This window comes from Epinephelus lanceolatus, chromosome 4 (assembly GCF_041903045.1).
Source record: "Epinephelus lanceolatus isolate andai-2023 chromosome 4, ASM4190304v1, whole genome shotgun sequence".
Classification (NCBI taxonomy): Eukaryota; Metazoa; Chordata; class Actinopteri; order Perciformes; family Serranidae; genus Epinephelus; species Epinephelus lanceolatus.
Genome location: NC_135737.1, coordinates 17,391,140 through 17,417,213, shown reverse-complemented (window position 1 = coordinate 17,417,213; position 26,074 = coordinate 17,391,140). Strand labels below are relative to the sequence as shown.

General features: G+C 40.4%; 2 protein-coding genes across 5 annotated transcripts in view; one reads left to right on the top strand and one right to left on the bottom strand.

Annotated features, from left to right (window-relative positions):
• The window catches only part of nbeab (neurobeachin b), a 236,822-nt gene that overhangs the window by 156,076 nt on the left and 54,672 nt on the right, over nt 1-26,074 (top strand). For all 4 annotated transcript variants that reach the window (XM_033631025.2, XM_033631024.2, XM_033631023.2 and 1 more), the window contains exons 38-39: nt 2,870-3,016; nt 8,436-8,572. In XM_033631025.2, coding sequence (XP_033486916.1) covers nt 2,870-3,016; nt 8,436-8,572 — 284 coding nt within the window. The remainder of the gene's footprint in view (nt 1-2,869; nt 3,017-8,435; nt 8,573-26,074) is intronic.
• mab21l1 (mab-21-like 1) lies at nt 9,233-11,594 on the bottom strand. The gene has a single exon (XM_033631067.2). The coding sequence runs from the start codon at nt 11,190-11,192 to the stop codon at nt 10,113-10,115; it is 1,080 nt and encodes a 359-aa protein (XP_033486958.1). The 5' UTR covers nt 11,193-11,594; the 3' UTR covers nt 9,233-10,112.

Here is a 26,074-nt window from a genome sequence, read left to right as displayed (position 1 = left end):
TCTGCTCAACTCTCCCTCATTTACTCGGAGTGTAATGATGGTTTACAGAATTACAGTTTTAAGTTTCGCTCATTCTGCTTTGATCTCTGACCGCTGGCTGGCTTTTGCCTTTAACATTACACAGAATTCATTTCCGAAACACACAGACTTCTTCCCTGCGTCTGATGAAAGCACTCCAGATATGAGACAGAGCAGGAAGCAGACTTTTTTTCTCAGTAGCAGTGTTGACAACAGTCAAATGTGACCTCTTCAAGACAAGGTACATGTTCCTCAGGGGAGGGAGAGGCGAATTAAGAACTGTGCTGAAAGGAAACATGTCAGACGGGTGTCAGCCACCTCCCATTCCTTGATATGTGTTCTTCCTTTCATACACGCAAGTTTTTCCTCTGGTTATTTCCTACATTGGACTTCAGAAAGACAAATTCACATAAATGCTCTGAGCAGCTGTGTGGCAGGCACATGTTGGAGATTGGCTGATTTAAGCTGATAAATGTGTTGCGAGACCTCTTTGTTTTTCAGGATGTATGAACATATCTTTTTCAATGAGCGGGCTCCACTATAGCCATATGATGAAGTCCTGGTGTAAGCAGCCTCCTAATTGTGCTGTCTGTTCAGTCTCACTCTTGTCAAGTCTCCAAAAGCGGCAAATGATATCTCTAATCGACTACGAGCTTGAGATGTATCCCCCGACTCAGCTGTTGGTCTTTCAAGATGCAGATAGTGTTTCATTGTTGACCTTGTCTAAAAATAAAAGCTGAAACACCTCTGATGTTCAACCACGCGAAATGTATTCAGCGAACGAACGTGTACCCTGACATTCTTTCATATGCTATGGCAACTACATTAGTGAGCATCTCATATCAGGTTCATCCTGCATATATTATGTATTTCATGCAGAGTTTCTCCAAGGTTTATTTCTTTTTTTAATATATTTTACTAGATGTTATAAATTTTTAAGTCTGGGTAAAGCAAAGTTAAATATGTGTAATGAGTTTGTCCCACCACAGAAAGATGTGTTATTAAGCACCCAGCCAAATTTCAATGATTAAAAAAGTCACCAAGTATTTAAAATAACATTTCAAAATCTGGAAAAAAATGAGACAGTATTCTCTGCTCTGAGTTGCTGGGGGCATGTCCGCTGAATGTGCTATGGCCATGCCCACTTGCGGGAAAGCTGCAGCCTCTTTTAATTGTAGCACTGCGATGGATCTTCCATCTAGCAGCTTTATTGGACTTGTATAGCCAGACATGTTTTAGCCACCAGAGCCAGAATCAAATTTAGAGCAAGAGGACTCTAACCTGCCCAAAATCAACCTAGTTCTTCGTGGTAATTTTTTTTTAAAACAACAAAACTCAACAGCCCTAGTTTTTATGCAGTGTAGGGGTGGGGCCAATGCTAAGGGTTTCTCCAGTGTGTCATCAAGCAGGCTCTTGGCCCCGCCAAAAAAAATCCTGAACATAGAAATGGTGAAAAACAGTTTTCCCAGTCATTTAATTTTCAACAAGTGTTTTTTAACATGTATAATATGTTGAGATGTCAGTCTCAGATTTTACTTCACCCTGACTTTAATAGCCTCTGAAAGAAGATTATTTAGTTTAAACTTGTGGATATGCATAATATTTATGAGGATAACCCTGTTAGCTCTTACTCTGGTAATCAGAAATATGGATGCCTGATTTAGCTAGTTTTCTTTTGTGTATAATTACCTGAAAATAGGAATTGTTGTGTTTTTGTTACCTTAGAATGAGCCATTTATAGCTATGTAGGCGGACAAACCAAACACTGGCTCTAGGGCCATTCATGTTTTTGTTTTGGCTGCCATAGTTTGCAGCCTCCCTATGATGAGCAGCGTCAGAACAACACTGATTTTTCAACATGAAATTGCTTTATTCAATGTTTTTACCAGTTTAAATCACTGGGTCCTTTTGTTTTGGAGAGGAAGAGGATAATCTGGCTACCAGTAAAAACCTCCTGAAAATTTGGATACGTTATCAGAGGAAGAGATGAGCACACATTAGCAGGTGCTGGGCTAGCAGCTCATCTCTCAGTGAGCCAAACAGTGTAGGAAAGACACTGATGTGTAACATGAAACTGCTCCATTCAGTGCTTTACTGTTTTAAATCACCTGGTTCATTTGTTTGGGAGAGGAGGAAACCTCTGCGGATAATTCAGCTCATGGTAAAAACCTCTTGAACTGGGTGTCGGTGGATTAGTGGATAGAGCAGGCGCCCCATGTACTAGGCTGTTGCTGCTGCGGCCCGGGTTCAAGTCCAACCTGTGGCCCTTTGCTGCGTGTCATCTCCTCTCTCTCTCTCCCCCTCTCACACTTGGCTGTCCTGTCCATTAAAGGCAAAATGCCCAAAAATATATCTTTAAAAAAAAAAAAAAAGCCTCTTGAACAATGGACACTGAAGGGATTCTAACTGTAGGACACTTCAGGTGGATCTGCAATCCTAAGCGTTTGATGCCACTAAATCCTCCTAAATCTTACACAGTTTCTAGCTACATTTGGTTTATGTGAGTAATAACTTTATTTTCCTATCTTTCAAATGTAATCTGATAACATTTCTTTTTTTTCACGCTCATGAAACTGTGTGTGTGTGTGTGTGTGTGTGTGTGTGTGTGTGTGTGTGTGGTTTGTGTCTGTGGGTTGGCTGTGTGTATTTCTGAAATGTACTACAGCTTACTTTTGCTGAACAGAAGTGTATCAGTGGAAACAGCAATATTTAGTGGCATAACAGGAAAGGTGATAGGACTTTGCCAAAGAAAAATCCTGTCCATTTAGGCATTGTGACATATACCAATCTGAGCTTTAGCAATTAGAGTAAAATATTTAGTGGTTCCTCTTCCCCTGATTTCCTTTGACAGGCACAGAGGAGGACGAGGTGGTCAAGTCTAAGAAAGTCTTCCGCAGCCAAACTGTGGCCAGCCAGAACCCTGAGACAGAGCTGATGCTGGAGGGAGATGAAGATGCCGTCAGCCTGCTGCAGGAGAAGGAGATGGACAACCTGGGTGGTGAGTCAACACACCAGCACCTCCATTAACCCCAAGACAACGTCACCCCTGCTGGAGCATCAGCACTTGTCTTTTATCTGTCTTCTTCCTAATAGCTGGCATAGTTACAGTGTACACGATTGATATTGGTGCATCAAATTAAGTGTTTGGATCAATGTAGTGGCTTTTAATGCTCATTTTATTATATTGGCAACAGAAAGCGGAAACTTTGTAATATTTGGCATTAGTATTATGTAGTATTCAAAATCTGTTTATCTAATTGAGTTTACAGGTTGCTTTCTGCAGTTTACCATCAGTGTAGATCTGGAGTCAAAAACTGCATCTCTGTGTTCTAATCTAGACAGCGTTGCTTAAGTTTGACAGCTGCATATTGTTTTCGTCTGACAAGTGTCCTTCTCTGTTTTGTTTTGGATCTCATCAGCACGGTTCCTTCCTCGAGTGTTTATCTCCAGAGGCAAGTCTTCTAAAGTTAAACTGACACCGGAAAGATGATCACTCCAGATATGTCACAAATCATGTTTAGGATTTCGCAAGCCATCTGTGATTATAGTTGAAATTAACTACTGCTTGCTAATGCTTAACTTTACAGTGGCCTTGTTAAACATGTCATCTGACCTAATAATGTACCCTCAGATGTTGGGTGACACATTTCAAAATCTATTTATATAAATTTAGTCATTGTGTTTAGGTCATGTTGTCAAACTCATACTTCGTAAATACCAACGGACCAATCAGAATGAAATTACAGTGATTATCTTTCCTCATTTAAATGAATAAAATGTGTATATTTTAACTGAACCTAGAAGGAGTTTGCCCACAAAACTGCAAACAATGTGTAATTTCCATGAGCAGTTGGATGTTAAGGGAGAGCAGACAACAACTTAATTATCCTGCAGTCAAACTAACTCTAATTCTCTCTACAGTGGACGATCATTAACAGATTAATTGGCCCCTAACAGCAGAGGAAACAAATACAATATTAAATCTTTATTAATCTTTGATTTATTTTACCCATGTGATTGTAATCTTTTTGTTTTTTCATTTTAATTCAGTATCTTAACCAAGCCTTAATGCTTTATTTGACACAATTCAGTCAGTAGTGCAGTGTACTGCCAAGGCAATCGTTTCCCAAAGATCCTGTAATTTATCCGGCATCACACTCCGTGTGTGAGCCAAACTATCAAGCCAACCTTGAGCTGCTTTTCAAGTTACTGCCATGGCCTTAAAAGGTAAGTTATCCAGAGTTCACTTGAGTTTTGAGTGTAGATCAAGAATGCTGCATTTCATCCTCGTCAATACAGCTAAATCTTGACTTAACACCTCGCACAAAGAATTGGTGGTATAAATGAGCAGTCTGTTACTAGTTTGATGCCTAAATGATACAGGCTTTTTATATAAGGCAGTATTCATCCCTGGCAACCATTACCAATTCCAAAAACATCTCCTATCTTCCACTGACAAGGATAATAAAAAAAAGTAAAGACGTGAAGGTTTCTCCTCTAATGATGAGCAGTCTGGGCTCGTGTTGTTGACAGTTGTTGCTACTGGATGTGTTTTTATTTTGCATTATTTGCTACTTCAGATGATGTAAATGAGCATTCACAGCTCCAAGACGGTATATACATTTTTAATGTCTCAATTCTCAGGCTGACATGTTGTGTGTTCAATATTTTGTTTCAGTTGTGTCTAATGTTAGAGATTTTCCTATTTTTAGAGACTTTAGTAATGCTAGCTGGATAGTCCTCAATTAAAAAATTAGAGGGTGTTCTCGTTTTGATTATGAATTTGTGATGGTATGATAATTTTATAGATTTTGCTCTGCAAGTTAAAAATATGCCTTGAGACTCTAGTTTACTAGACATGCATAGCCCTGTATACATTACCTATTTATCATGGCTTAGTGTATGAGGCTCAGGCTGAACCAGGGCATTGCTGAGCAGTGAAATCCCCTCTAAGATCCCACAGATGAGATGAATCTAGGAGGAGGAGGCTAACCCCTCCTCTTTGTCCCAGGGCCAGCAGGCAGCCAAACACTCCATGTCTGTCAGATGAACCCTGCACTGCCCAATCAAAAGAGCAAGGCATGGGCTAAAATACGAGCAGAATGTATTCTCCTGAGAGACCCAGTAATGACCATGTACAAAACAAAAATGCTGAGATTGAATATTTGTAATACATTTATGATGTGTGAGCTTGTTTGAAATAATGAACCCAACTCTGAAAGTGGACATTGACTCTGAGGAATAAGAGGAATAGGTCTTGTTTCTCTCTCTCTCTCTCTCTCTCTCTCTATATATATATATATATATATGTGTGTGTGTGTGTGTGTGTGTTTGTGTTGTGTGTGTGTATATATGTATATATATATATATATATATATATATATATATATGTATGTATGTATAAATGTATATGTATAAATGTTTAGTTCATGTTCTTACCAACAGGGAAGCTCGTCTGTGTTTGGCCTGTATCTAATCTCAGGCATGAACAGCCTTAATGAGAGATCTGGGACTAGATCCTTGTCAACAACAGTGCTCCTCCTGCCAGCCGTTGGGTCAGTGCCTGCTGCTGCTGCCAAAGGGGCGGCGCCTGCATTCAAGGGCCAAGGCAGTTGTGGTTACTGAACCTATGATTAGTTTTACTCCCCCACAGACATTGGAAATGCTGTCGGTGCTTGCACTGGCATTAAATTAGCCTCTCTGTATATGCACATATTGTATTCAAAATCAGGTGAAATAGAAACTTAAGACAAGCACATGCGAGGAAAGAAGAGAGGAGTCTGACCCTCACAAGGCATTCCTCAGGCCAAGCAAAGAGTCGGTACATTTGACTGTTCTGCTGGCATACCGGAATAGTGTTCGTACCCAAAGTGTGGTTTAGCAGCCACAACCATTTTGTTCTGCCTTTATTTAGCCTTTCTGAATCCATTTTAGTCCTCATTCACAATACTGATCCCTTGAGTGGTGACATGTTTATAAAAGGGTACAACCAACAACATTTCTGAATGTGTAATCTAAAAGGGGGGGGGGGGGGAGTGTGTGTGTTAGTCCACTTCCTCAAGTTTTTTGTTTTGTTTTTTAAAGTTTAAAGATCTACAAATTCCTTCTTAATATAAACAGAACACAGATGATGTCAGAAAGTAAATATGCTAACAACTGTGGAATTTTTAATTATTTCTGTTAAATATTTAGGCACTGCTCCATCTATTTTTATTATAATTATTGTATGCTGTGGCCGTATTAAATAGTCTGTAGAGCAGTACATTTTCCTCCGGGCTTTTACATGTAAATGCTATATGTTATACGTTGAAAGATAAATGCATGCTTTGAAGACAGTCGTAAAAAATGACCTTTGCTTCAGTGACTCAATGAACAACAAGACACTGTGCCTCAGATCCTAGCCAGCGTACAGTAGGCAGTAGTAGTATAATGGCTGCAGCTGTGCATGCATGTATTTTTGTGTGTATCTACTATAAGTCAACATGCACATGGTTGCAATTGAATGATTGTGCTCAGGTGTGCAAGTAACCCACTTCCACTTGTAAAATATAACAGCACTCAGCCTCATCAAACACTGCAGTCCGGTGGATGGATTGTGGGTAATAATATACCCATCTTCTCAGCAGTTGTCCAAAACTCCCACCACACCAAAACGAGACTTTTCATCACTTCATTAAAATGGCCTGTCATTTGCCAAATATTTGCATTTTCATTAAAAGTAAGACCCAGCAGCCAACTATTAGCCCATACACACCACTCATCCTGTGTAACTTGCCCTTAATTTCATTATTCTCGTGTAAACATTTTAATACCATATAGCCTAATTATGGCAGGATCCCTGAGGGGATTACTGCCTAATCCTCTTCCTCCCCATGAGCAATAGATGCTGTTGCTTAATGCTTCAGGCTAGTGTCTTTCTCTGTGTGCAGCCCTTTAGGGCGCAATACAGTGCATCAGCTCTAAAAGTGTTATTTTTAGTAAGAGGTGAAAGGGCTTGTAATGTAGGGGCTGGAGTGGTCATTAAGACAATCTCCTCAATTGGCAGAAACATTAATAGTAATAACAGTACTAATAATGACGATAGTTTTATTTTTTAATGGCTTGCATTTGATTTTTTTTTTTAATTTTTATTTTCTCTTCTTTTATAAATAAAAAAAACGTTATCTGAAATGCAGTAAAACAGGTTAGTGCAAGTATTTACTCATCATATGAAGCTTGTAAGTAACGTGTAGCGCCTGGGCTGATAGCATCAGCAGATAGGATCACCGTTAATGGACCCGAGCAACGCTGAGAAAAAAAAAAAATCCAGGGAGGGCGGTTTGACTGTGCAGCCTGCAAGAGCGATGAAGGGGCGCTCTGGGAGTTGAGAGCGAAATCCACTTGTATTCCTGTAACACTATCGGCCATAATTGGCTGAGGAACGCAGATTAAGATTGATGAGACATTAAAGTGGCTCTTTGGAGTTTAAGGGATCGATAAATATCCTGATTTCGAGAGCTTTCGTTTGAGAGCAGACAAATCACTGTAACGGTACTCCACAGCGACACTGATCTGAGAACATGGAGGATGAAGCAGAGGAAGAGAGGGAGGGAGGAGACTGAAATAAAGATGTGATCACTATCAGCTGGCAGGGTCACAAACCCACCTTAAAATTCTGAACAATTATTTGGGCTTGAGAACGAGCTTGTAGTTTTATGGTTTTCCTGCATGTCCTCCTTTTTTGACGTGGGTGTGTTGGTGGATAAAAGAGCAGCTTTTTTAATTTTCGGAATCCAATTATAGGCTGCTCCTTTATAAAGCAGCCCTGAATATCAGTGATGTAAATTCATATTTCAGAAGTGCACTGCAAATACCTTAAACTGAAATGACCATATGAGGGAAATAAAGAATGACCTTATTTTATTTTACCTCATCTAAACCCTTTTTTAGTGGATGCTGTTTGATCCTATTTGATCATAAACCCTTTCTGTTATCGGTGCATCACTGGTTTACAAACAAAGGTACAAATAGGTGCTATGTTTCTATTTATAGGCCTGATAAATCCACTGTATTATGCGCTTATATGGACATGTGCATGCAAAGACAAAAAGGGGTTCAAACGCCTTTGTTTTGTGCGCGGTGAATTATGAATGGTATTTATAAAAAATAAGGCTTTAACGCAGCTGTAATAATGCGCAATATTTGACTCAACTACAATGACTAAGTTGACAATTCCCTAATGTGTAAAAGCGCAGGGTGTACACGCACGTAGCGGTATGGTTTGGTGCAAACAGGCCGCTGACATGATGGTATCTCATTTAATTGCGTTGATCGGGTTTACAGAGTTAGCATCAGCCTCGCTTTATTTTAATCTTTTTTTTTTTTTTTATGCATGTTACTGACTGTGCGTGTGGCTGCCCTCTTTGCACACTCTGCAGGCCCAGTGGTCCTGAGCAGCCCGGCCCAGCTTGTTGCCCCCGTCCTGGTGGCCCGGGGGACTCTGTCCATCACCACCACCGAAATCTACTTCGAGGTGGACGAGGACGACCCTGCCTTCAAAAGGGTCAACTCAAAGGTAAGTAACTGCAAGCAAGTGTGCAGCCCAAATTTAAAGCGGGCAGTTTGACACGTTTTAGAGTTTGTTCTTTTTTTTCATTCGGCCGACAAGTATAACATTTAATATATTTTAAATGCACATTTGTTGGTATTTAATATAATGAAAAAGCTTATGTTGAGGTGCGCTGCGCTTCTGTCAACGCTTTATCTTGCTTTTTATTTAATGACAGTTTGTGTCAAAAATTGTGTTGTAAATCGCTATTGATAAGTATTTTGTGTGTGTTCAATTTGCTGCATTGTCTATGCTTTTTTATGGAAAATATCATATCATGACCATTGAGGCCTACTCAGGTTCAGCCATCAAACTGTGGTGACAGTTTATTATGCGAATCACCGAATGTTGAAAAAAATAAATGAACGCGCATTACTTGCACAGGGGTTTGTGGTGTAACAAAATGCAAACTGGTCGGCAGGGTTGCAAATGTGTTTGCAATGCTGTGTGTGAAAATGTTTCTTTCCAGTTTCCCCTTTTCCTTTTTAAGGTGTCAAACTCATCTGTCTATATAGGACACCTAGCCAGAGACCCTGAAATTAAAGGTCCCATTATATAATTATCGCATGGCATTAGGCCTGCTGTCAAAAACACATTTAAGAAAACCATAATGGGACACGAATATAAAACAGCTCGTTTTATTAGCTCTTTAAATTAGATCAAAGACAGAAATAAAAAAAATCAGATCACAGATGTTATAATCCAGTGTATTTCAAGTGCATTTTTTTCTCAATTAAACTGTAATATATATATATATACTATATATATGTTATCATTTTCTTTTTTATCATGTAGGCCTAAGCATGGTAGAGATAAACAACAACCAAAACATGTTCGAGTACTTTAAATAATAATTCAAGTAAATTGATGGAATGTTTTCAATGTAGCAAATGTCGTATGCCTATCAAAATGTAAACTTTAAAAAATTAGACAATGTCCATTGAAACAGATGAATCAGACTACCACTGATGCAAGTATAAATTAATAACGTTTCTACCAGATAAAGAAAAAGTTCAGAAGTAGATTTAAACACGTGGATCCTATTTACGTGTCACAGAACAACATTCACAATTTCAGACCACTTGAATCACAATCTATGAATGTATTTACAGTATAAAATGTACAGATGTGTGTTTTTATTTTTTTCCAAAGTTTGTCACGGGGCTTTATTTTAAAGCATTTAAGAAAATGTAGGATTTAGGCAACCGTGTGGCACGGAGAGAAAAGAGACCACTGTTGAGGTGGGCTTCAGGGTTAGTGGTAGCCAATAATTTAAACTTGCTCCTAAATATTAACACCGCCAAAAGGTGCACGGGGATAATGGCAAACTAAACTGTCATAAAAAATCATCTTCAAACAGGCTAAGCCAAAACATATTTAACAACAAATGACACATTTCACAAGACTTTGCAAATTGGTTGGCAATATTTTTTTCTGTCCGTTTATGAGCTCGTTAGGCCTCTTTACCACAATTTTTTAAGACGAGGTGAATTAGCATATTTTTACCTCAGAGTTTCTCCAAGCTTTTGGGGTTGGTCAGTATTTCTCTTGCCAGTCGCCAAGTCTGTTTGGCTGCATTCTCAAGAGCAGAGTGAGGTTTTCCTTGAAACAGGTCTAAATTAGGCAGGAAATAATGCGGGCACCTTCTGCATTGCAAACATGAAATAAGCTGCAATAGTATCCCGTTCAGGCGGTCGCCGAGGCAGTTCTCATCCCAGTCTGACTCCCTGGGATGCTTCTCACACTCGTAGGAAACCAAAGTTTTCATGTGGTAGTTGTTCAGGGGCTGTCCGGGCAGTTCGAGGTGACGGTCGCGTAACGCTTTGAGGACTGACAAGCATTTTTTCCTGCATCCACCCAGGAGGAGCCGGTTCTCGGCCTCGGCGAACTGCAAGACCCAGGCGTCGCTCTCTGCTGAGCTCTGCTTGCCGTTCAGGGAGTAGCACTCTTTGGATAAAAGATTGAAGCCTTCCGCTTTGACTTCTGCCACTCGGTTAGGTCCCGGCCAGGGGATGTGGGGGAGAGGCCAGTGCGCAGCGCTTCGGGGCCAGATCCCAGTGCACTTGAAAGCCGGTGTGATTTGCACCACATATCTGTCTCTAATGCGCAACTTCACCTCACTTGTGTCAGCGACCATTTTGACAACATCTCTGTAGCTGCATTTATCCACTGCCTGCGCCACCAGTGTCTGAAATCTCGACCGGATCTTGCGCGCTGAGAGGTAACCGGAGGCTGTGATGAATTCAACCCAGAGAGACATGCTTCTCTTGCGGCCGTCGCTGAGCTTGAGCACGGCGCAGCCCGGGAGAGATCCGTCATCCACGAAGTTGAATACTCCCATCTGATTCAGATAGAGTACAACCTCGAACTCGGTGGGTGAAATGACCTCAAGTCCCTCGAAACGATTATCCATCTCGCTGAGGGAGCTGATGAAGCGGGGCTCCTGCACCTCGACCTCCTTCAGGACATCCGATACCACCTTGCACACCTCCCGGATGGTCTTGGAGATGGCTGCTTTTCGAGACTGACATTTCTCGTTGTAGTATTTGTTGAGGTGATACACCAACTTTGCCTGGGCGGCTATCATATTAGGGCAGAGATCCGGGTTATACACCGGAGTCTCGCAGTAAGCCGAGGGATCCAACGCGGCTGTTTGTACGGGAGCCAATTTTAGAGAAGAAAGAAAGCTATTTAAAAAGAAAAAAATGTCTATTTATAAGACAACTATTTAAAGCTGTGCTCAGAGCACATGTGTAATAATCATATCATAACATTCACAGCTGTTGTACCGTAAACTGCATTGAAGTGCACGAAGCAAGTCCTCGGAATTATCAGGATGGCCTGTTTAAAAGTCCATTTCAGCCTTGTGAGGTTCAGTAGCCGGAAAAACGCCTTTTGGTTTTTCTCTGATCACTGTGCCAGTTAGGAGTCCGCGTAATTGCGCAGAGTGGAGTGTGCCCTCCCGACGCAGACGCCCGGTGTTGCTGTGTTTTACAACAGGAGACACACACACTCTTTATTATAAGGGAGGAGTTGAAACCAAGATGTCCAATCGCTGTCTGATGCGTCACCGCTTCCCAGTTTATCGAAAACAAATTCATCCCCGGGTGTTATATACAAGTAAAAAGTACAGGTAGTAGTAGTATATCGAGGAGCGGAAGTACACCTACGCATTTGGAGAGAAGAAAAAAACAGCAATTTCACTGCGTTACGTTGCTTTTTCTTGGACTCTATCTGCTGCTTTTTTAGTCCGCTATATTGAATCATATATGAAACAGTAGGTGGATTTAGATTTGTTTAGTATTTATGTCTTCGGTTAATAAAGCATTTAAATTTGCGATATTATTTATTTACTCTTTCTCCAGTGGACCGGGTCTGATTTCTCCAAGGCGCATCAGATAAATTAAAATCAGAAGTGAGTAATTTAGGCAGTTTTAAAAAATATATATTAGTGTAATTTAGAAATGATGTTTGCCTTATTTGTGCGTTTTGTTTTTTCAGCCATATATTTATAAAATAATCGTGAACTAGTGTCTTAATTAGACCTTTCAGTGTTAATTCACTGAACGGTGTGTTTAGTTTTTTTTCCTCCTCAGAAATACGCCTGCAAAGATGAAAAAGTAATCGCGCTATTTATTATTAGCATTGCGATTATATTTGACACATTCATTACCGTGGCTGTGATGCTTGAGAGAGTTTATATCTCAAGGTTTACATCTCGAGCTTGTGGTACCATGCAGAATGTTTTGCTCTTTTACTGTGCGGCAACAGCCTTTTAATGTGTCGCGCAACAGTTCCGCGCGCCAGTATTTTTCAGTCATTGAATTATTGTATATTGTAAGAATGAAAAATACATATTTGTAGCAGTTGTGATATTAACATACATTTCTTTCTTACATTGCTTAATAATGAATAACACACGGACATTTATACTAAACTGTATTTTGCAATGTTTTGTTGAGAATAAATGTGTAAGTCTGTTTATAATTGTTACATTACATTAAAATGCTTGTAATATTTTTTTAAATTGCTTGTGCTTTCATGAATGTCAGTAATCCAAATGAATTATACAATGTAAGAGAGTAATATTCATTTGTGTTCTACAAACTGTTTTTGGTAATGATAATATTTATTTATTAAACATCAAGATAAAGATAGCAGCAACAAAGTAACAATAGCATGAGATTGTTGTTAGATTTTTTTGTCTAATAAAAGAAAGGAAGCAAGTCAAAAGCATTAATTGCTAATAATAGTAACAATTAATATTAACATGGCTGACCATTTTATGTAAAGCTTCATGATATTTTAGTGTGTTGTTTTGGGTTATAGCTACATAGGTCTGCTACAGACAGTGATTCACAATAAAGAGATCTTGCATCCACACTAAACCTTCTCTGGCTCTCATCATTGCACTGGCACTCCATCTCACAAGGTACAGTGCATGCTTTGAAGAGGACTTCAAAAAGATAATGCTGCACGGATCAGATAAGGAACACAAAGGCATTTACACTCATCTCTGCTCTAGTCAGAACTGCATACGACCAGACATTATGAGGGCAAACCGGCGCTCGTCAGCTCTGACTCTCTACACGGATGCAGCTGATCAGGAGGTGGCATGTGCGGGAAGGACCCTGATAGATAGGTGACTCCCATTACCATCACAGCCTGTCATGGACACACTGCCAGCTTCTTGGCAAACCTCAGTGATAATTTCACACTGTTACCAGGCAGAAATTACAGATAGCATCTTAGCATCTTTTTTTTCTTAACTCTAATTATGGGACATGATGTGTATATAAAAATGGTTATTCTGAAATTAAATCATAAGATTAGGTCTATATTTTTTAGTTCTTATCACATGTAGGTCTGAATAAATTTCCCAACAAAATTTACATTCTCATTGACATATTTCTAGAGGATATGGAGGACATTATAGAAGGTTTTCATGTGGTGAGAAGTAGCTAAAAGCCTCTTGCCCTCTCAGGCTTTGATAGTCTTTTCTCTCACTCTCTCCCACTGTCTGTGGCCCAGCAGGTACTTGCCTTTTATTGAAACCAGACTAGCCTCACTTTCCAGGCTGTCTTGCTCCAAGTCAGATACCTCCGAATCCAGTTGCACCTCTTGAGTTTGTGTTCCGGCCTTTGGCCATCCGTATGCCTGATAGAAGGGGGGATTTTCATTGAGATTATCACTTCTAAATCTAAAGCATGTGGCTCCACAGATCTCACAGTAACTCAACCTGCTCCACAGTCCCAAGACTCCAGCAGTTGTCAGGTCTACCCTAAGACAATTGAATCCTCTTAGCCATATCTTTACCATTACAACATTGCAAGCTTTGTTGCTTCAGTCGCTATCCCGCTAGGCTATTGGAGGCCCTCCAGTGTGATATATGGGTCCATGATTCCAGGGCCTATTTCTGACCCAGCAAAATGCATGCATGATTGTGTAAATCAATACAATGACTTCTACTTCCCCTAATTTTGCATGAGCATGTGACCCTGTTTTGAAGGCCCCTTTGTTTCCACAGCATGCCTCTACACTTATTCATTTTTTCTCCTCCATTTTTCTTTTTCCTTTCTTCTAGCAAGACTGATCGTCCTGTTAACATGGCTGGGCACAAGGTCAGTGGTGCTTGTCTGATGGCAGAAATTGCCCTTTGATGACACCACTCGTGCTTTAAGTGACTTGAAATGATATTCTCTTGATTATAGCCAAAGTCGTTAAGTGTATATTGCTTTATTTTACAATTCATCCTCAAGGCTTTATGCAGTATTTATTCACATGAATTAGTAATATATATGTATTTAACTAACACCTATGTGTTTGTATACAAATGAGCATAATCAGAGTAAAATTATTTTTATAGTATCTACAAAACAGTGTGTAGCCTCAAGCAGTTAATGAAAAATAATGTTTTGAAAAAGTGAGTCTCCAGGGGGGAATGAAAACCCCATGCTCTACACACACGCAAGTTTATTGGCTATTTTGACCAACCCAGTCCTCTGTGGCCTTAACTATATTTTATTTAAAAAAAATGGTTTTACAGTAACATGTATGCATGCTGTCTTTTCAATTTTCTGTATTAATTCATTTCTGTTAACAAAATAGTCAATTACGTTATGCAAGTATAGCAGTTAGGTGATTTTAAGCTGGATCAAGACCTCTATGACCAGCAATCCCTTTGACTGGTACTATAATTATGGATGACGTTTTATAATTTTATTAATCCTATTACATGAGAACAAATAGGGTCTGCCATATGCTTTTTCATTAAATTTCTGGGGTCATTTAGTTTTTCTTTTTTTAAAGACTTTCAATCCATGTCCCATACAACAGGAGTTTACCAGCTAGCTCCCAAGCTAATATGCAGATTAGTCAGAGTAGACTTAATGGGATGACATATTTCTGTATAAATCAGATTAAAAGCAGTTACACTTCGGAGATGTGACATCAACACTGGCTCTCAAACTGTGAGAAATAATATACTTTAATCTCATGGGATATCCACTCACTTTGACACATTTCCTATAATTTTATTTGTCACAAAATGAAATTGTCATTGGGATTTTTACATTATTATTCAAAGCAATATGGTGTCTCTGTAGGAGGCCAGTTAATTTTTGGGCCTGGAGCTTCACTGAGGACCCCCTTTGGATTGTGTCCATTCATTTGTTTTATTCTCTGCCGTGTATTAACAGCCTCCTTTGGAGGAGTCAGGAAGCTCGACCACATAGCCAAAGGCTCTCAGAGACTCTCTAGTGATCCACTCAACAGGCTCTGTTTACTGTGAACCATATCTGTGGCATATACACACACAGAAAACACCAAAGTTATCAGCATGATATTCATTTTGAGAAAATGGAGAAGTGGAGAAAAGTGTAAATTATGAAACTTAATTGATTGTCTCAGCTTCATTTGGCCCTTCACCCCTCCCCTCTGCAATATGGTACGCTTGTCAGCCTCCGTGATAAATTACATGCATGTATTTGCATGAATTTAGCATGAATACAATTCAGTTTTGTTTGCCAAAATAACGATCCACAAAATGCCTGGTTTGCTTCAAAAAAGGAAAATACGGGCTTACATTGTGTTCAGTGCACTTATTTCCTGCACAGGTTATGCAGTTGGCAGTTGAGTGCAGTGAAAGTGCTGCTGCAGTGCTTTCCACTGGTTTTATTAGCACACAGTTTAGAGTAGTATTTTGTAGTACATGACAATGCTAAACATTGGGTGTGTTGGAGACTGGGGCAGGATTGTGGCTGGTTTACTATTGCTTCATTCAGCAAGTTTCTCATATTTTCTACAAATTGGTAGGGCTTAGATTGCTCTAAAAATCGACTCGTTTATTTGTAAACATGCAGTTCTGTTTAATTTCATTTTATTTATCAAGGAAACTATAGCCTGACGTCCATCTTGTTTGTCGTAAAAGGCAACCATTCAGCAGCAGGAGTGTGATTAATCTTAATGTCTGTGAGATGTCTACCATCTAAAGGTGGGCGCTGTAATCATCTACCCACTGACCCCGTGATGCTCATCTACAACCCTCTTTGCCACCCCTGTGTCTGATAACTAATTTCAAATCTCAGACTAACTGAACACAGTTCTCTCCCACGTGTCATGTGATCTCAGAGTAGCAGTACATCGAGGCACAAAACAAAGGGAATGGAAGACTGGTGGCATATAGATTTGGGGCTGTTGGTAATCAAATGCTGCTGGTGAAGCCTGTGATGAAATTAGGCAATGTTGCCTAAATAAGGGATGAAGGGTTCATAATTGCCAGTCCTAGAGATCTGAGGTGCCGGGTGCCAACTGTCAGAGCAAGGCTAATGATGACAAATGTCTCTCTATGCAGATTGCTGCAGCAGCACGGGTGTGCAGCTGAGAAAAAACAAGAAAAGAAAAATGCAGAGGGCCTAATAAAAGAAAGCTTGTGTGCACATATTTAATGACCTACATGGAAACAAACATCCCTAACTGATGGGCTGCCTTTGAAAGTGCTAAAACTTGATGCTGCTACTATAAAATGCAGGAGTACCCCACAGTACTTGTGACTGATAACAGTCGTTAATCTCTGTGACTATGAAGAATCATTACTATCTACAGCTTTACCCGATAGTAAACAATAAATAGAAACTAGAAATGACTTATATTTGCTTGCAAGCTTGTCAAGATGATGTTGGATAAGTTAGCTTTATATTTAGCCAAACAATCCATCAACTCAAGAGTAGAGGACATGTTAGCATGGATCAGCATTGTCCTTGTTTGCAGTTTTGCTCATTAGCTATTCTTTGATGATTGATGCTTTGGTCATCATTTTGCACAATGGCAAAGTTTTGTAAAAAGATGAATGGTCTTTTACTCCTTTGCTCGTGTACAAAATAGAAGGCTGTTCCTTGTTAACATAGCTAAACTGTTGTTGGTTAACATGGCTTTAAAAAAAGGTTTGGGGTCTTAAAAGTGTGCTTGATTTTAACCTCCTTTGTAGCAGAGAGCCATAAATCTGATTTCACTTACTGTGACGTAAGGCTCACGCTAATAAAAGAGCAAACCCAGAGTGTTGCATGGCCAGATTTCCCCAATTTGTTGCATGAATGGCTTTTGAAAGGGGTCCGTCTTTGTACAAAGGGAGTCTCGTCTTTGTTTGGTTTCGCCCCATCTGTGTCATCTGGTGGTCTGTGCAAGAGGGTGGTGTCTTGGGGTGCTCCCCAGTGGCGATGCCAGTTGTTTTATGGACTCGGTGGAGTGGTGCTGGGAGTTCATAAGTTGGCTGGCCCATTGTGTGCTGAGCCCAGCTGACACGTGTGAATTGACTCCAGCATATTGACAGATCATTTCCATTAATGAATCGGAGGAGTCTGCCTTGTTTCACTCTGTGATTTATGCCCTTGCTTCATCATCCTCTGAGCTCAGGGTTAACTAACAGACCCCTTGAATGACTCAACCACAAATTGCTGGATCAAGGGAGTATGCTTTTGTTCACTAGTTCAGTGCATGGCTGGATATACTTTAAGTGATATTTATGCATTTTATATCCTATATTTTGAGTTAAATCAAGTAAATTTGTGTATATAACCTAACTGACAAGTTTGTGTCAGAGGATTTTCAAATATGACATCCTCTATCCTTAGACTCTCTTAGAATCATCTTAGAGTTTTATATCTGATATTTACATCTGATATAATAGCATCTTGGTCAAATCATTGTCATCTAGAAATTATTTCAGAATATAAATCTACACAATAAAGCATTACAACTGCCTACGAGGACTGACTGGGTGATGTGTAGTTGGTTATTAACAAGCTACCTTAGACAAGTAAGTTTACATTTATCAAAGAACTGTTTTCTGTTGGGGATTGCTGGCCGCCCTGACTGTTTCTTGATTTGTTATCGAGCTGCTTTTGTGTGTAACCGCTGGTGTCTCATCAGCTCGGTCCTGATCCTCAATGGCGACCATCCAGGTTGTTCAAAGCAACAGCCACACACTGCTGATAGTGCTGGCCTCAGCCTGGCCTGTCACCCCCACCACTGCTGCCACATGGAAGGCACATTTGCTCGCCACCATTTTATGCCGCTGTCACCCTCCCCTCAAGAGCGAGGGGAAAGAGGGGAGGTGAAAAAGGAAAGGAGGGAAAGATGGAGGCTCACCCTGAGCGGATGCGAGACAAAGATGGCAGCAGAGACATTTTGTCTACTTTCATTAGTTCTGGTGGTGGTGAGCTGTGCTGAATATTAGCCTGTTACTGGCAAAGCCACACAATGTGGAGCACAGACGGAGAGCATGTCACAATCAAATCTACCCCACCTAATTTCCATCTTCCTCACTGAAAAGTGGGACATATGGGGCAGGATGCCAATTGCTTATTTTATATGGTAATTAACATCCCTCAAAGTGTGTTATGTGGTAGGTGTGTCTCAACCGTGACAAAGTTTATCTCACAAATTTACATATATATTCCCAGGAAGGCAAGATATTTTAAGATCCTAACAGACTACAAAGGCTTATGTGCTGTATGTCATTAAGAAATAGATGAACTTTAATGGCCTTCACTCATGTGTAATAGTTTTGTTGCCACAGTGTCACATGCAGCTAAACTCAAAACCATCCTAAATCAGTGCTGTCATTTCCTTGTGTATCCACTATCTGGTATCTGTCAGCTTAAATTGGGACCCTACACAAACCCATCCACACACTGTATGGATCTGTGTGTATGTGGGTAGATGGAGGTCTGTGCACTAGTGCATGTGAGTGATGGACAGTTGGGTGTGTGATATGTTCTCAGATGTTTGCGATGAACTTGATTATTTGCTGTGGTTTGTGATCAGTGTGACACAATCATAATCACCCCTTCCAAAACTCTCCTTTTTGGAGCTCTGCCAAAAAAAGATGCTTGATCTGGTTCCCTATTCTCCAGCCTGCATCTGATTCTTTTGTTTACCTAAATAACAACATTCACACAGTGAGCCCCTGATTGGTGCAAACCCCAGTGTGTGTGTGTGTGTGTGTGTGTGTGTGTGTGAGTGTAGATGTATCTGAATGTTGTTTTGTCCTGCTGGGCTTTCATCTGTTGGATTCATTATAGTAGTCATCTCACTGGGCTGTAGAGAAGCTCAGGAGACGGGCTCCCCATGAAAGAGTCATGATGGACGAAGAAGTGCTGATGTGCAGGTTCCTGCCTCCAGGCTTTCACCTGCTCAGAAACAGCCCCAAGGCGAAAAAGAACCAGGCTGCTCAGACCAGCCAATGAAAGACTGCAGAGCTAAAGTCAGACTGTTTTAGTGTGGCTGACTGCGAACAGGGAATTGATGGTGAAACAAAAAGAAAAAGTTAACTAATTAGTAGCCTAAGCGGATTTTCTGAATCTCTTTCGAATGATAAAAAACAAACAAGTCAAAAATGTGGATGAAAGCACCTAAAAAGATGGATAAAGTTGTGCCGTTCTACCTTGTTAAATTTCAAACGATTTTATTAGAGTGTCAATTCTGTGGTCTTGGCAGGGCTTGGGAGGTGTCTGAGCGAGGAGTGTGGGAGCAGGGTGAGAGCATGTCGGCTGTTGACACCATCTAACGAAGGGAGGATTAGGAGTTTACAGAGGCAGTAATATGATAGGTCAAAAAGAGGAGGCACTCCTCCACAGCACTTGGCTCTGTAATGAATGATTGACTGGAAAAGGAGAAGCTGCCACTCGCTGGCTGAGTGCTCATCTTGACGCCTGCCGCACCGCTCCACGGCTCCCCTTGATCACGTTTCGCTGCTCCCTTCTCATCTAAGGCACCAGTCTGCAGGGAAAAGCTGCTTTTCCCTCTTATTTTTCTCCCTAATTTACACATTTAAGACATTTTTGTTTGCTTATTTGCAATTCCTTTTTTTGTCAGTGAGCCTCTCTCTATCAGTCCTACTCCCAGCCCTGAAACTACGCCCCCCACCACCACACACACACACACACACACACACACACACACCACCACCACCACCACCACCACCACCACCACCACCACCAAACATAAACACACACACACACATACACACACTCCCTCACTTACAACCTTCCCTTTCTCTTCTGTTTGCCTTGAGGCAATGAACTAATTTCAGGTTTCATAATTGCGGTGTGTTGTACACCTGTCTGCTATTAATTCTCCCCTGTCTCTCATTCTCTTTCTTAATGAGATATTATTGTAATTATTGTCATTATGCTATTTTCCGTAATGAACTTGATTGATGTTGTTGTTATGGCACTATTTATTCTCTGTAATTAGTGTAAATGTGTTGAGAACTTCTACAGGCACTGATAGTCTGAGAATGTGGTTATGAGTGAACTCGGTCCCTCATTAAATCATCAGCTGACCTCAGAGTTCCCGCTTAGTGCAAAGTTTGTCTTGGATATGGAGAGGAGAGCTGAGCAGCCTGGTCACCACTGAATAGGGCCCTGCTTGTAGCCATTTTAAGACCATTACAACAGTGAAAGGCTACACAATGGCCAGCGCTGGGCTTTGTTTCAGCCTGTCACTTGCACCCTGTGAAAATCAAATAGTGCTTTGCCTTAAAAGAAAAGGTGAAAAAGGTTTTGCCTATACTCCCATTTTTGGAAAATCTAGTTGTGTTTTGAAAAGAGAAAAGAAGTTTTCAGTGACTTGATTTTGAATGTTATTGTTGAAGAGGCAAACTACTGGAAAGAATGCTAAAGAAAATCTCAGCTGAATGAACTATGTTGAATTTTTTTTCTTAGCGGCTCTCAATCCAATTAAGAGTTTAATAAGGGTCATGCATAGGGACTTCACGCTGCAGGTTGGTTTCTTTTGGGTGCTTTTGGGGAGTAGGAAGGGGCTGAAGTTGGATAGGGCCTGACTGAAGGCTGGTCTCTTTAATGTGTAGTAAGGGGTCTTGTGCCCTGGTGAGTCATTGAAACTGTCTGGGGAGCACAGATGATCTTTTCCGTTATTCTGAAGGTGAGGTTGTCAGATAATCTGACACTGTGGTTAGATTGGTTTCTCAGGTGGTACCAATTACCTGTTCTCTCACAAGCCTTCACCTCCCCCTTAATATGCTCCTGGTGCTGTCTCATTTGCCTTGAATTTTGGCAAGGATTTATTTCTTTATACATAACATCTTTTCACTGATCTTCATTCAACTTCATACAGCTCTTAATAACTTTTTTTTAAATCCCTTTTTTTTTCCAAGTTTAGTATCTTACATGGAAAACTGTGACCCCTCTAGTAATTTGGAATGTGTAAAAGTGCAGAGAGGCTATATGGGTCTTTAAAGGGGCCTTAGTTGATCTTTAATCTCTCCCTATGAGAGGGAGAGTGGGTAGGAGGGCACTAGAAGTGGACACGTCCAGCCTTTGTGGGTTTGTTCACATGCTGGGCAGCTTTGAGTGTCTGACAGCCGTTTAACTCCACACGACCTGGTTCTCAAGTGCCATCGTTTGGGCGCTCTTGAATCCTGTTAGGAGCCATAATTACAATTCATGCACTCCCTGCGCTTCTTTGAAGAGGCATTGAGAGAGCAAAGAGGGGTGCGGAGAGCCTAAAAGCCCTAGCAATACTGGCCCTTCATCAGTGTGGAAACTCTCAGAGGCTTTCAGTAAACCGCCTGAATACTGTGGCCTGCATCGTCAAACTTTGCTACAACGTGGTTTTATGTAATCCACAAAATGATAAATAATTGGGTTGTAGAGTGACGAATGGTGTTAAATGTGTATATGAGTATTTACAAAATGCAGGAATGGGTTTCTTATGGTGCAAGTGGAAATATACAGTACATTCTACATGACACATTTTATAAGATCGCCCGGCTTTCAAGTATGCAAACAACTTGTGAATTGAAGTGCGAGTGAAGTGAAGCACATTCAATGACTTTCAAAGGGAAAGAGGAGAAAGGGTGAGCATAATGCCTAATAGGTGCTTTAGTAATTTCTGAGTTTTCATAGCTTAATCCGTTCTGAAAAGCTGAGGAGAAGAAAGGCTGCAAATGGCCCTCAGTATTAATTCGATGTGACTTCTGTACAATAAGGGCTGTGGATCCCAGAAACCCATTTTCAAGCTTACCTTCTTTCATCATCCTCAGCCCTTGGAACTTTTGCCTAAATGTTTCATGAAACCAAGGCTGTAAGCCTCTTTGGTATTCTGTCTTTATAATGCCTGGTTTAAGACTATTATTACACCATGTTCAAGGCAGAGGAGCACATACAAACAGTGAAGCTGCCTCTCCATTGTGTGAAACTCAAATTGATTTGGTACAATTGGGAGAGCACTTGTATTAAAACACACATATTCTATGGCTCATTTCCCCCCTTTCATTTTGGAGTTTTGCAAATGCAAATGAGGGTTGGTTTCCCTCCTTTTTGCAAATAAGTATTCTCTCTGGTTTCTTGAGCATATCTACTCATTTTTAAAGCAGATCGAATGACATGTCCCTCATTATTTAAATTAATCATGGATTTCAACACACCATTTCCTCAGAAAAACAATTGTGTGACCAAACCACACATAAAAAACAGTGCCTCATTACTCAGATTTCATCCTGATATTTTGCTAAGATAAAAGTAAAATTAAAGTGAAATTCTGCACTGTTGTTGTCAGAATATAGACCCTTTTCAGCCCCCGTAGCCCCATCAAATGTGTAAAAAAAAAACTATTCTGTGAACTCTGGGACTGCTGTGAGATTCATAAAAGTCCTTGTTTTGTTTTTCTTTTCCTGCAGGGAGATAAATCGGGCAAAGAATTTGGTTTGTTATCAAAGAATCCTGTGATGATGTGACTCAGGAAAGTGCAGGCTGTATCTCACAGCTTTCTCTGCTGTGGATGCTTTGAAACACATTCTCCTCCATTATAAAAAATAATGTCAGGGATGTGTTCATTGTTTCATAATTTTAAGAAACAATGAGCCTACTTTCTTTCTTCTGTATGTTTTGTTTACACCGAATGGGGGGAAACTAGCATGGGACACACTGGGTGGGTCAGTGACCCTGGAGAAAACAGCTTGCATTAATATGGTCTAATCCAATGTAATTAGTCAAATTACTGCATGCCAAACAGCTTGTCAGGGGCTGTCGGCTTTGGCAGGCACACAAGATGGCCTAGAATCCCCCTGGACAGCAGAGAGACCTCAAAATCTCTGCAAAGCTGCCCCTCTGCACTTACTTTTACTCATTTCAGTCCAGTTTCCAGGCCTCCTCTATCCTTCTTTTTTGACAAAAATGGGGAGGGCTCTTTCAGCCGCGCTACAGTGTTTTCACCTTCTTTTTTTTTTTTTTTTGAGTTGTCTCCCATACCCCCAGGCTGCTAGCTTGGCTCCCTGCCTGCCTGCTAAGGTGGATCAAAATGATATGAGGATTCATAGCACGGGCTACAGAAAGTCAAAGTAATTATATCAGTGCTGCTTTCCTCCTACGTGATTTTATGAGAGAGAGAGTCAAATGCACGCTAACTAGTGCTGCTAAGAACCATAGACATGGTTAAGACACTTCCTCATGTTGTAGGATTAGCATTGGTAAAAAGATTTAAACTATATAATTACATGAGGATAAAGTACAAATTATCTAGTGCACTCAACAGCCAGATTATCATCCCCCTGCAAACCCCGTTCAGCCCCAAGGGGTGAGCCTGGATGACAAAAGGCCCTCATTAGCATAAATTTACAAGCCCTCTCGTTCAGAGAAGCCGATAAGAACCTGTTCCACCTTTGCTTTGGCCCTGAATGGCTTGTTGTGCTTTTGGCAATGACAGATAAGTCAGGGTAATTCCACTTTATGCCTGAAAAAATGATGCTCCAGATTCTGGCTGCATCCCGAAGGTGTCACCCACGATAATCCTCAAAGATCGTCCAGCAGAAAGGGGGCTGTGTGTTTTCCAGATGATATACTGCGAATGACAGAAAGAATTATACGAAGGAGGCCAAATCTGTAACATATTATTAAGCAATTCCCAGTGAATAACAGGGATAAAAGGATAATGGATGAGGGTGTCGTTATTACCTTGGTGCTGAGGGAAGCAGCAAAGCAAAGGTAGAGAGACAAGATTAATTGAGGACGAGTGAGGCGCTCATTGCTCATCAGGCCCTCTCGTCTAACCACTTGCTCTTTCTGTCCTTCTCCTCCTGTGTCTCTCCGCCTCTTCATCCTTGTCTCGTTCTTTCTCTTCTTCTCTGTCTTGTTCTGAGCCCCTATCCCTCCCACACACCACCAAAAAAAAAAAAAAAAAGAAAAGAAAAGTGGGATTTAAAGCGATCAGCTTGGCACTCTCAGTGGCAGCCAGAGGAAGCTGGTACCCAGGCCAGGAAGATTTCAGTCATCTTAAGGCTGACAAGTCCCTGAAAAAGTCCCATTAGGAAAAGCTTGCTGAAAAGACCCCATACCAAATGATTGCATCCCTTCTCTCAAGCTCCTTAGGGAAGGCATCTTCAAGCTGTTTATCTGGATGATGTGCTCACTAAGTGTGTTCATGTATGTGTGTGAACGTGGATGTGGGTGGGTCAGCACATTAGCAAGTTCATATGTGTGTTTAAATATTTGCTGTGTCTCTTTGTTTGTTTACTGGCTGATATAATTTACTTGCCAGAGTATACCGTGAAATTGTATATTGTCGTTTGAAAATTGATGGTTTTCATACCATGTCCAAAAAATACAACCGGACAGAGAATCTCGCCTGCGCATGCATGTAATGTTTCCTCCTAGACTGTCACACTTTTTACACATACCTCCATTTTAAAAAATGTTTTTAAGTTTCAATTATAGTAAAATGTTTGTTCAACCTAAAAAAAACAAACACATTTTTTTAAGGGTCATTGTAAGTGGTTATAATAATAATAAAAAACAAAATAAAATAAAATGATACAAATGAAAGTGTTATACCGTGTGCTGTGATACCATGAAACCATGATATTTTCTAAGACAGTTATCGTACTGTGACAATCTCATACTGTTGCAGCCCTACTTACAAGACAAGACTAAGTTTCTACCTACATTTCATGGAAAAAGACTTGAAATCTGAAATAACTTAATCACCACTGGTTACATCTATCTAAATGTGTGTCCTACTAGCGTAAATGAATTTGCAGCATTCACTGTCTCTAAAAGAAGTGCACAATCTGTACTTTAATAGATACCCTTTTTAAAATAAGTACCAACAGAACCACAAAGAGGTCAAAATATATGGTCTGTTGATAAAAGAGAAAATTATGGAGTGTAACACTCTCATCACAACATATGCCAAACATAAACAAACTCCTTTAGCAAATAAGAGTGTAGGGCTGCCACTAACGATTATTTTCATTGTCGACTAATCTGTCGATTATTTCTTCGATTAGTCGAAAATGTGTTAAAATGTTGAAAAATGTCGGTCTGTCTCGCCCAAACCCCCAAATGACGTCATCTAATGTCTTTCATACTCATACTCACGCTGAAGGGTTTTAGTTCACTGTCACGGGAGAGTGTGTAAAGCTGCCAATATCTGAACGTAAGAAGCTGCAGTAAGAGTATTTTGGGGTATTTTTATAGTACTTTTCTATGAAAAATGACTCAAACCGATTAGTCGACTACTAAATAGTCACCGACTATTTTAATAGTCAATTAGTCATCGATTAGTCGACTAATTGTGGCAGCCCTATAAGAGTGTAGTGTATATTGAAATCAGTTGAAATCATTCATTTGGGTCATGATCCACCTACATAGCCATGATTTCAGTGGTAATGATCTCAGAAGTGTCTTTTTTCCAACCCTGTCTCCTAGAAATTATGTTTGTTTGTTACTAAACTGCTGTCTTACTTGCGCTGTTGTGGCAAACAACAGAGCCGCAGCCTGGATTTTGTTCAGAGACAACGTCTCTGTCAGCTAGCGAAACGTCACATTCATGTACTCTGTATTGCATTGACGTCACAACCCGTCACGCCACAACCCTTGTCTTAGGTTTAAGCAACAAATACGCTTTGGTTTTGTTTAGGGAAAGATCACAATTATTAAAAAGTAATAATGT

Coding starts and splice junctions, on each gene's coding strand:
- mab21l1 (XM_033631067.2), bottom strand. CDS start 11,192: ATGATAGCCGCCCAGGCAAAGTTGGTGTATCACCTCAACAAATACTAC.